Source organism: Salvelinus fontinalis, chromosome 14 (assembly GCF_029448725.1).
Source record: "Salvelinus fontinalis isolate EN_2023a chromosome 14, ASM2944872v1, whole genome shotgun sequence".
NCBI lineage: Eukaryota > Metazoa > Chordata > Actinopteri > Salmoniformes > Salmonidae > Salvelinus > Salvelinus fontinalis.
Genome location: NC_074678.1, coordinates 22,539,081 through 22,549,720, shown reverse-complemented (window position 1 = coordinate 22,549,720; position 10,640 = coordinate 22,539,081). Strand labels below are relative to the sequence as shown.

General features: G+C 44.4%; 1 protein-coding gene across 3 annotated transcripts in view; it reads right to left on the bottom strand.

Moving 5' to 3' along the window:
* Positions 1–2,758: 2,758 nt before the first annotated feature.
* LOC129869627 (E3 ubiquitin-protein ligase LNX-like) overlaps positions 2,759–10,640 on the bottom strand; it is a 119,675-nt gene continuing 111,793 nt past the window's right edge. For all 3 annotated transcript variants that reach the window (XM_055944212.1, XM_055944213.1, XM_055944214.1), the window contains 4 exons: positions 8,355–8,532; positions 6,547–6,793; positions 4,015–4,173; positions 2,759–3,781 (listed from right to left, as the gene is read on the bottom strand). In XM_055944212.1, the coding sequence (XP_055800187.1) occupies positions 3,646–3,781; positions 4,015–4,173; positions 6,547–6,793; positions 8,355–8,532 (720 nt within the window). In that variant the 3' untranslated portion in view covers positions 2,759–3,645. The remainder of the gene's footprint in view (positions 3,782–4,014; positions 4,174–6,546; positions 6,794–8,354; positions 8,533–10,640) is intronic.

Here is a 10,640-nt window from a genome sequence, read left to right as displayed (position 1 = left end):
ACCTGAAAGAGATAGGCTAGGACATCTATATATAAGGCTATATATTTGAGTTGATGGAGCGAGAGAAAGACTGCGAGAGAGTGTTTGTGCATGCATGATAAAGCAACGATATTCGAGTGATAGGCTGTTATAAAACTCTGCAGCTGCAATAAAAAAACTGAATCTTTAAAATAAAAAAACAAGGTGACCACCGAAAGCCAGATTGAGATGTGTAAATTAGATGCGCATTCGGTCTTTATATTAGCAAATGTAGGCCTACCTGTCACAAAAGAAAAGCCAACCATGATGAGATGATCGTTCTACATGCATTGTGAACTACACTCCATACTGAGATGGGCTGTCTGTCCCCAGCTTAAAGAAGACAGCTTTAGACATAGCATATAATTGAACAGTTCCATTTCACGCCATGCTGTTCATATAAATAATTGATTATAATTTACCGGTTTCTCTCAGTTATTTATCCCGGGAAAAGGGAGTGGTTTTAGGCGGTAAATCTCTGTAACCTGGTTCCCGCCATTCAACCATAATGTGCACGCCCTTCATTCTGATCACATGGCTTGATTCATATTGGGTACATGAAAGTCTACCGACGGTGTCTATTTTCAGTATGAACATTTTAGTAGTGAATTACATTTTCTGTGTGTATGTTGCTAGCAGAGTAGAGGCTCATCCCTTCTGGCGTATGTAGAGGTGTCAGTGGCATGTGTTCTGGTTACATACTGCTCTTTAAAGGGCTCTGCTTAGCACAACTGATACCCTCTGAGTTACATCCTGACTGGGACAGCCCTCTCTGGTCACCAGCCTCTGGTGTTTGGGAGTTAGCACCTAGGCTTACACTCTGGCTAATGCAACACAGAACTGTCCCACTCCACCCTCACACATTCAGACTCACTGACACATCCCTCCTTCAATCTCTCCCTCCCTATCTCTTCTGGCCGGTGCAGGCAGCCCGGGCAGCTGGCTGGCCATTTGGTGAACACTTGTCCTCTGAATGTGATCTCATCTCATCCCTGTAGCTCAGTATGGAGGGGCTTGTCATCTCTCCAGCTGGCAGGGCGTCACACACACACACACACACACGCACACACACACACACACACACACAGGGATTGTATTAGTGTTCTGGGTGTTATTAATGGTAACCAATACGTAAGTGACACAAACGTTCTCTTTCTGTGTTAATAGTGTTAATAGAGACTGAATTTGGAAACACATTCTTGATCCCCAGGCTTAGAGGAACACATAGCTCATTCCCTTGCATACACTTACAATGTTTTTCTGTATGAAACCTGCACTAGGAAACGAACACTTCTTCATTCAGTGACAGTGACTCTGTGTGAAGTGGGTATAAGTGTGTTAGTGCTAACAACTGTGGAAGACTGCAAACAGGCCCTCAGGTCTGCACTCCCGCTGCTAAGAGAACTCCCAGTGCCCAAATATTTAATGAGTCCTTCAACTCCCCTGCTCTCTCTTCTCTTTTCTCTCTGCTTTGGCAAGGGTGTTTTTCCCGTTCCAATTGGATGAGCTGTCTATGTCAGATGGCTTTTGAGCACCATATGTGTCTATTTGTAAAGTTAATGCACATGTGTATTCTCTCTACTTAGAGAAACTGACACTTTAAGAGACTGGAGGTGCACGTCTGTTTCAGTTTCTGTCACTATGTCCAGCATAAAATACCCCTCCACCGCGTGTGTGCGCGTACATGTGTCCATGTGTGACAAAGAGAGTGCTGGGGGGGGGCGGGGGGGGGGGGGGATTAGTGAATGATGGTGTGAAAGAGTGTGGCCCTGTGGGACCAGGAGTCCTCCAGTAATTAATGGAGCTGTTTGTTGAGCCCAGAGGAGATGGGGGGTGGGGGGTGCTTTCATCTAAAGGTCACAGGAGGACAGAGGTGGGCTTTGTGTTCACCACAGGATGCTATTAAACTAAAGCCAAACAGAGAGCCTTGTGGGTAAAGGTGCTGCTATCATCTGCTCCCCTGGGCCCAGCATTTCTACAGAAATGACCCTGCAACACACGAGGAGAGAGAGCCGAGAAAATGGGACAATAGAATGTTACCTGGCTTATCGCACTACTTCTGCCACTCTCTAGTTTCCATTGTCCAACAAGAAGACTGTTTCAGTGATGTCCAGTGAGGAAGCAGTGTTTGTGGTTATTGACCAGTGAGTTGTTGTTACAGTGAGGAGAAGTGGCACAGGTACAGGGACTACGGGGAGATGAGACACTGAGAGAAGAGAGACAGAGACTAAGAGGGGAGACATGCAGTCTCACGCAGGTACAACACACACACTCCTACACACATTGTTGAGGTAGACAGTGTAAGCAACCAGTGATTGTCTGCGTCTGTTAACAGTAGCAGCAGGAGAAGACATGAGAGTAAGGAGGGGGACAGCCAACCTATCTGAGCCCACAGTGACTCTCACCAGCCAATAGGAGGCCCCGGTGTGACATTCATGCGTTCTGTTTAACCTGTCAGAGACTGGATGGCTTCTCTTGATATTAATATGTTTTAGTTTACTTTGAAGGTGAATAACCAAATAATTGTTTTATGTTTATGTTGAATACAACCTGTATATTTTGTCTCACCTGAGAGAGGAGTTTGTTTTGTTGCATTTAAGAGATAGGTTTGGATAAAGGAGCTGACTGGACCTCAGCTGAATAGTTAGAATTTCAGTGAGCTGTGCTAAATAATATCTTATCCCAGGTCATTTAACGTGAACCCAAACCCCCAACCCTTGCCAAAGCTCTCAGACAAGTGTCCTTTTCCAATGACTTTATTGATTATTTTGCCAAAGGTACCATCAGATATACTACGCAGGCCGAAGCATGTGACAGAACCGCGTTAAATGGCCCTAGACCAGACACATCCACGGAAACACACAGAAACCAAGTCAGGTTTTTTTTTTTTCAAAAGTAGGAAAATCAGTAAGGCCTCCACGATGTCACCTTAATATTACTTTTAACAGATTATGAACACATTTTTACTTCGTTTTTTTTACTATACTTTTGCCCGTGTTTTGATAATTTAGTATTAGCTTCTGAAAACATCTCAACACAAACGGCTACTTGGCAATGTGTCTTCAGTCCAACAGATGAAGATGATAACCACTGTTAGTACAAACGTAATAAAGCCTATATTGAAAGGCCATCAAACAAACATTGAAAGAAATAGAAACATAGTACAATTGCTTGAATCAGTATTTTTTTTAGATAGCCAACATTTACAATAAAGAAATGTGAGTCGAATTAAATGCATACTCTAACATAGAACCAATGGAATTGGCAACTTGTGTCCCCTCGCAACCACCCACCCCCCTCATGGGATGCCTTGTCATCGAACAAGCCTCTCCTCCAATCAGATTGCTCCGAACATCCCAGGGGTAGGGCCACAGATCCAGCTCCTCCCAGCTCAGTGTCTCTGGGGGGTTTGGTCAAATTCCAGTCACATGGATGGTTGGCCTCCTCTGAACTCCTGACAAAGTCTCAGCTGTCCATCAGGTGTCAGGGTTCTTAAGGTCCGCCTTCCATAGCTACATCACTAGTGAAAGCCCATTCCATACGGTAGGGCTCAGCGTTGTAATCCAGTTAAAAGCTCCGCCCACATTTCTGGGTCAGTGTTGGCCCCTCCCTGTGGCTGCAGCGGGGCTACAGCAGGCTTCCGGGCCAGGACACGATGGTCAGGGTGATTCTGCCCCGCAGCTCCTTCAGCAGACGCACCAGGGCTGTGTGGGTCATCCCCCACGTACTCTTGCCATTCACCTCCAGCAGAGTGTCCCCACATCTACACACACAGAACAGGGGGGGGTTAATGCAGGTTTTAACAACCATAGAGATGGACTCAGTATAGTAAAGGAGGCCCATATAGCAATGCTAGCAGTGTGTAAATACAAGACTACTGTAACGATAAGGTAAATACTGGATATAATTTGTCACATAAAAATAGAAGATTCAGCAAACATGCAGTGATATAGGTCCTCTGGCCAGTGTGTGAGATATAGGTTTAGTTGTCTGTACCGTATCCTGCCGTCGTTGTAGGCTGGTGTGCCCTCCACGATGGAACGGATGAAGAAGGACTGATTGCAGTTGACTTCCTCCTGCCCCCCCACGATGCTGAAGCCCAGGCTGCCTGAGGTGCTCCGGCGCAGCACAATGTCTTTGCAGCAGTACAGGTGCCTGCAAGGGACAAAAAGGGGGATTAGGAAATCTCTAGACTGCTGCCAGCATTCAAATGTGTGCCCATCCTGTACTGTGTGCACATATGCAGCAGTGAGATTGCAGAGTCCCGTGGCAGTCTGTCATAAAAAAACAACGGCTTGGCTGTCATTCAATGGGAATGAAGACATGGCTTTTCCTCCCAGGTGAGGCAGAGCTGTGAAAATACAGTGCTGAGAAGGGAGGGATTTTATAATCAGTCTCTCACACTGCCCGGGGGTGAGTGAAAATTATATTCAAATCCTGTTGGAACTGTTGCCTATTTGGACTGAATTCCCATGGTGAATCACTAGTTGGTTTTCACTTTTCTAATCAATTTTGCCGGTTGTGGAGAAATTGAGTTTCTATTTTACTCCAGTAGTTAACATTTTTTATAATTACAGTAAGGGCAGGTTTTTATACCAGCAGTGGCAGATCTGTAGAGAAATGGACATACCCAGGGATGCAAACTAAGAATAAAAGTTTTTGGGGGGGACTTTGGATCACTACTGGCTGTAAACGAGTGACGCGCGTTTGTAAGCGAACGAATGATGCATGTTTGGTTGAACGAGTGATGCGCGTTTGGAGCAATACTGGCTGTATCCAAGGCTCAGCCAATCGTTCACTTAACAACAGAATGCAACACGCGACTGAAGAAAGAAGAGACAACCAATTTGTTTGTTACAGAATCTGCGTACGCTCTGGAAAGACAGCAGTAGGGTGCAAAGGCAGTTTGCCAGTTACAGCAGTGCATCCCTGAACGATAACGAAGAGGTAGGTGAGAAGGTGATGAAGTGTGCTTCATGAGCTGTAACCGAAAAACCACTGGCATTTGAAAAGTTTAAGGTGAGGGAGTATTTAGATGTGTGTGTGTGGTCACAAGCATTCTAATATAAAGGCTGTCATGGCTAACTGCAATATAAGTGTATTGTTTTTTTCTCTCAAGACTTGAGTGTCATGTGCAGTAAGTCTAGGCAACAAATAACATTGGATTGCTTTCCTTACATTCTTTAGCTGTGAGTTAGATTCACACTAACCACTTTTTATTTTACACACAGAGACTGATCATGTAGATCATTTTCTTTGTTGTTTAATTAGTTAAAACTAGCATTTCTCCCTAGCAGGGATTTTTTGCATGTTTCTGTGCAAAAAAAAGTATCACCTTTTTGGGCCCTCACCAGTTTGCACCCCTGGGCATACCCCTCACTCTGCCAGAATCTGAACTCTATCCAAACGAGACATAGAAGGGATTTAATCCCTCAATCCAACAACTCTGCCACACATCACACCCCAGGAGATGGGAAGATTTGTCTGATGAGCAAATCAACTTTAAAGATGGCAAGGTGAGCCGTTTAAAAGAGAATGATGGAGAGTGTCAGAGTGACCACTTTCTGAGACTGGGATGTGAGGAAGAGGATGAGCAAGAGACTGAAGGCCATGGCGAGAAGGCCAGACGCGATATACACTAGTGTCTATTCATCATTATGAACTGGGTGGTTTGAGCTCTGAATGATGATTGGCTGACAGCCGTGGTATATCAGACCATATACCAAGTGTATGACGAACATGTATTTTTATTGCTCTAATTATGTTGGTAACCTGTTTATAATAGCAATAAGGTACCTCGGGGGTTTGTGGTATATGGCCAATATACCACGGCTAAGGGCTGTATCGAGGCACTCCACGTTGCATCATGCGTAAGAACATCCCTTAGCCGTTGTATATTGGCTATATACCACACCCCCTCGGGCCTTATTGCTTAATCCTGTCATTACCCTCCTTCTCCCCTTCCCTCTGTCTCATATTGGCCTTGTAATGTAGCCTGTTACCTCTTTAGGTCTCTCTGTACCCTTCCATATCTGTTGGCTAGTGCTTTTCTAAGGGCCTTCACTCAAGTAGCAAGCCAACACCTAACTATGTTCATCAACTCATTAAGTACATTGTTCTGTCAAAGGGGGCGTAAAAATAGGCCAAACAGAGGCTATTGGTGTCTGGGCAACTGTATGGTTAAGACTGTGTCCTTAACATTGTGAGTGTAGTGTATATAATTATCATTCCTCCTCTCCTATCTGGCCCAGTCAAACACTGAGCTGGTCAGGTCAGAAGAGACTGAGATTGGAGAAGAGAACATTTGTGCATATGACATTTTAGTCATTTAGCAGACGCTCTTATCCAGAGCGACTTACAGTTAGTAGATTCATCTTAAGATAGCTAGGTGAGACCACATATCACAGTCATAGTACATTTTTACTCAATATAGAAGTTATCAGCAAAGATGGTGTTAGTAGAAGAAGATAAGCGCAAGGTTTCTGAAATATAGAATAGGAAGGCTAGCTGAGGGGTACTGCTACTCACCTGGGCAGCTGCAACCATGACACCCACAGTGGGGAGTAGTCATCGGTGTGTGGCAGCTTTGCAAGGTTTTGCTTGGTGCTGTCGGTGGGCGAGGGTGGCGAGGGGAACTCTGGCTGGCTCTCCTCCGGAGGCCTCATCTCGAGGACCTTGAGCACCACGGGGGAGGTGGTGTTCTTCAGGTTGGCCACAGCCTCGCCCCGCGTCACCCCCGTCAGGTCCAGTCCGTTAACGTTCAGCAGGATGTCACCTGCAGGCAGAGGGGAGGACAGAACACAGCACCACTTAGCACAGTGTTGTTGCCCTGACCACTGTCTGATTCTGATGCCTTTCAAAAGCAAAAGTTCCCAGGGACAAGGACTCATCTCGTCTGCCTATTGAATATTCAATCTTCTCTCGCAAGAACACAAAGCAGTGGGACCAAATAACTTCCAGATAATCAAAGTGGGCTTAGACAGTGCTGTACACATAGCACTGCACCGCAGCACACTGCACAGCCAGCTGCTATCTGGAGTGGAGGCTCGCTCAAAGGACAACATCCACCCCCTTTGATTAGGATGCACTATGCAAATTCACACACACGCTAGGGTACAATCTGGTTAATTATTATGTAGACAGCTGTATACACAAACAAATGCATGTTACTGATACACACAGGAATGCACAGGAATACAGACTCAGAATTATGCTTTTGATAAAGGCTAGGGGAATAACACTAAATATCATACTCTACCTGTCTCACTCACTCACACACAGATGTAGAGTATTGTGTATTCAGAAGGTGGTACACCCTGGTCTGGTCTCTCTGTACTGTGGTTATCTGAGGCGGATCCCTAAATATCATACACTACCTGTCTCACTCACACACACACACACACACACACACACACACACACACACACACACACACACACACACACACACACACACACACACACACACACACACACACACACACACACACACACACACACACACACACACACACACACACACACAGATGTAGAGTATTGTGTATTCAGAAGGTGGTACACCCTGGTCTGGTCTCTCTGTACTGTGGTTATCTGAGGCGGATCCCTAGGATGAGTAGTTCTGGGTTTAAATGCCTCCACTACCCTTTGATGTCTGGCCCGGCACAGAGCGCTCCCTCAGATGTTCTGACATCCCACACCCAGACACCCAAACACACACACACACACACACCTATACTTTCACACACTGCAGTATATAACCGAAACAGGCCTGCCACAAGTGTATCCAATCATTTTGGGAGTCTGTTTGTGTTTGGTCTATTTCAGAGTTGACTGATTTTGTATAATGAGCTGATAAAATGCAGCCTGTCATTTCCTCTGGAACCTACTTAACAAAATCTGAGTGTGGTGTGTGTTTGTGTGTGTGTCAGTGGTTGTGTGTGTCGGTGGGTGTGTGTGTTATACTTAATTTGGCGAGCCCTGAACAGTAACCACCCCTGTGTTTCCTGTGAATAAATAAGCTTGGTAATTAAACAGGAATTTGAGTGTTTCTACCCGTCTGTTCTACACAAGGGACATGTCACACACACATGACGCCTGTCTGCAGTACCAGCTCTGGCATCATGAAGACCAGCAGGGACTGCATGGAACAGAGAAACTATCAAAGTCAATATTGGAGCAATTCAGGTAAATATTAGCTAAATTCCATGCCAGAACATTGGATTTGATTTACTGTATGACTGAGTGAGAGTGAAAGAGAGAGAGACTGTGTGTGAGTGTGTATAATTGTATGAGTGTGTGTGAGACTGTGGTGTTTAAGGTTTATCACCAGGCTGGTACCTTTGCGGATGGATCCCTCCTGTCCCACCACTCCGTTGGGGTCGACGTTAGTGACGTAGACAGGGAGGTCCCAGCCGCGGGAGGACATGCCCCCTGCCACTGTCATCCCCAGGGAGTCATGGGGCTCCTTGGCCAGCGTCACCGTCTTCTCATAACATGCCGGCTTCTCACATGAGTCCTGCAGAGGGGACAAGACAGAGGGGAGGGGTGCAATGTGAGAAATGTTAAGGGTTAAACTGAAATAGATGTGTGTTTACAATAGAGTGTTTATCGGTGTTGTTTGTTTGTGTCCAGTGTGTTTTCTTGTGTTTTGTGTGAGAATGTGTGTTTGTGTGAGTGTATTTTTGTGTCTGTAATTGTATCTCTGTGCCTGTGTTGAAATTAAAGAATTGTACAGTATGGTCCTGTTTTTCTTCCTGTAAAACAAGGATTGCTGACGGCCATGGAGTTCCTTCCTAGGCTTGGCTTGGTTTCCCTCCAACAGACACAAACACAGCCACTAGAAGCCAACTTCAATAAGACCAATATTAAAACACAATATGAAGCCAACTTCATTAATAAGGGGGCAGTGTGGTTAAACCCATGGTCGAAATATCACTCTTGTGATATTTGTGAACAATAATAATGCCCTTTTTGTGTAAGAGCTGAGGCACGTTCAACAAGGGGAATAGTTTGCAAATGTTTGCTAATGTTAGCTCAAGCTCGTGAACATAATTTTAAAAAAAAATGCAGTTTGTGGCAAACGTTCGCACACATAAGCTAACAGCCCGAAGAGGTAGTGTGCGGTGAACAGAAAATTGACTGGGTTTAAGTAAATTTATATTATTTACATACTGTATGTATTGAATAACTACACGTTATAGACATTATATGAATCATGTATGGTTTTTCTTCATTGCTTCTATTTGTTTTTCACATTGTTTTTGTTTTTCCATCATATTTGACCCTCGTCTTGGCAAGGCGAGGAGATGCACAACAAGATTGTCTGGCTACTGGTTTAAAAGGTAGTTTGCCAGGTACGCCAACTTGTACAGTAGCCTAGCCACTATCACAAAATCTTTATAGCAAGTGTGTCATTACTTAACTAGATACCCAAATGTTAATTTTCTTGTTGATCAAGAATTGGATATCGATGATGGAGAAAAGCCTAGGTGAGGATTAACATTAGCTACATTATGCAATCTAACTAAGTTACCTAGCTAGCGTAATAGTTTCCCCTTTCATCTGTGGTTAGGTGTTACACAATATTGTTGTCAAGTTATGAAGACTAGTTATCTATATCTGGATTTAACACAGTAGCTATGTATTAGCTAACTCGATCACCTTGAGACCCCATACAGGGGGGACATGTAACTACATTCACACAATCCTAAAGTTAACAATTGGTTTTTCTCAAGTTTGGTTCTTGGTTCTTCTCAAGTTTGAACCTGTCCATGCACGTACTGTAGCTCTCAGACCAGTCTCTCTGTATTAAACAGACCACTGAATAACAGGAACACATCCCACTATTATTATTAGTGTTGGCTAGCTGTAAGTTTATAGATTTCTATTCAGTTAAGTACGGGGAGGCTCAAGTGGAGTGTTAAGTTTTAAAACAGCTATGTATAAATCAGGTGGATTTCAGTGGACTCACTCAGCAGTGCTGTCACTAATAGAGGAGAAGTTTGAGAGCCCTGTTATCAAGGAGAAGGAGGCATGGTGTATGGTGGCCAAAAAACAGAGCAATGGATATGTGGTGCAGTGGTAGACATGCAACAGTAAATAGAGGAGCCTTAGACACCGGTATGTATTGCAATCTATTTTCGATTGTTCAACTGAATATTTATGTATCAGTTTAATACAGACCAACATGTGTAATGATGTTTTGATGTAATTAGGAATGCATATATAATCTTGAGATTAAGAGAGCATAATTTGTCTTTTTTAGCCGCTAGGCGCTAGCCAGATCAGTTTGTACTATGCTTTTGCATCTAAGTTATAACTTGGTCTTACATCTTGCGTTTGTTTTTACTCAGGTATAAGGCTATCCTCAACAGTCATACGAAAACCGGCCAAGGAGGAGGTCTTGTTTCTTTGTTCACTGACACACATCCCAACACCTCCACCTACAGACCACAAAATTCCAACTTACATCCACAAAAACAGCACACCCAACTCTTACCCTCCTCACACTGACACACACCCCAAAAACTCCACCCACACACAGCCACGAGCACATACAGCACCCAACCTTCACATTCCTCACACTGACACCCACACACAGCTATGAGCACATACAGCACCCAA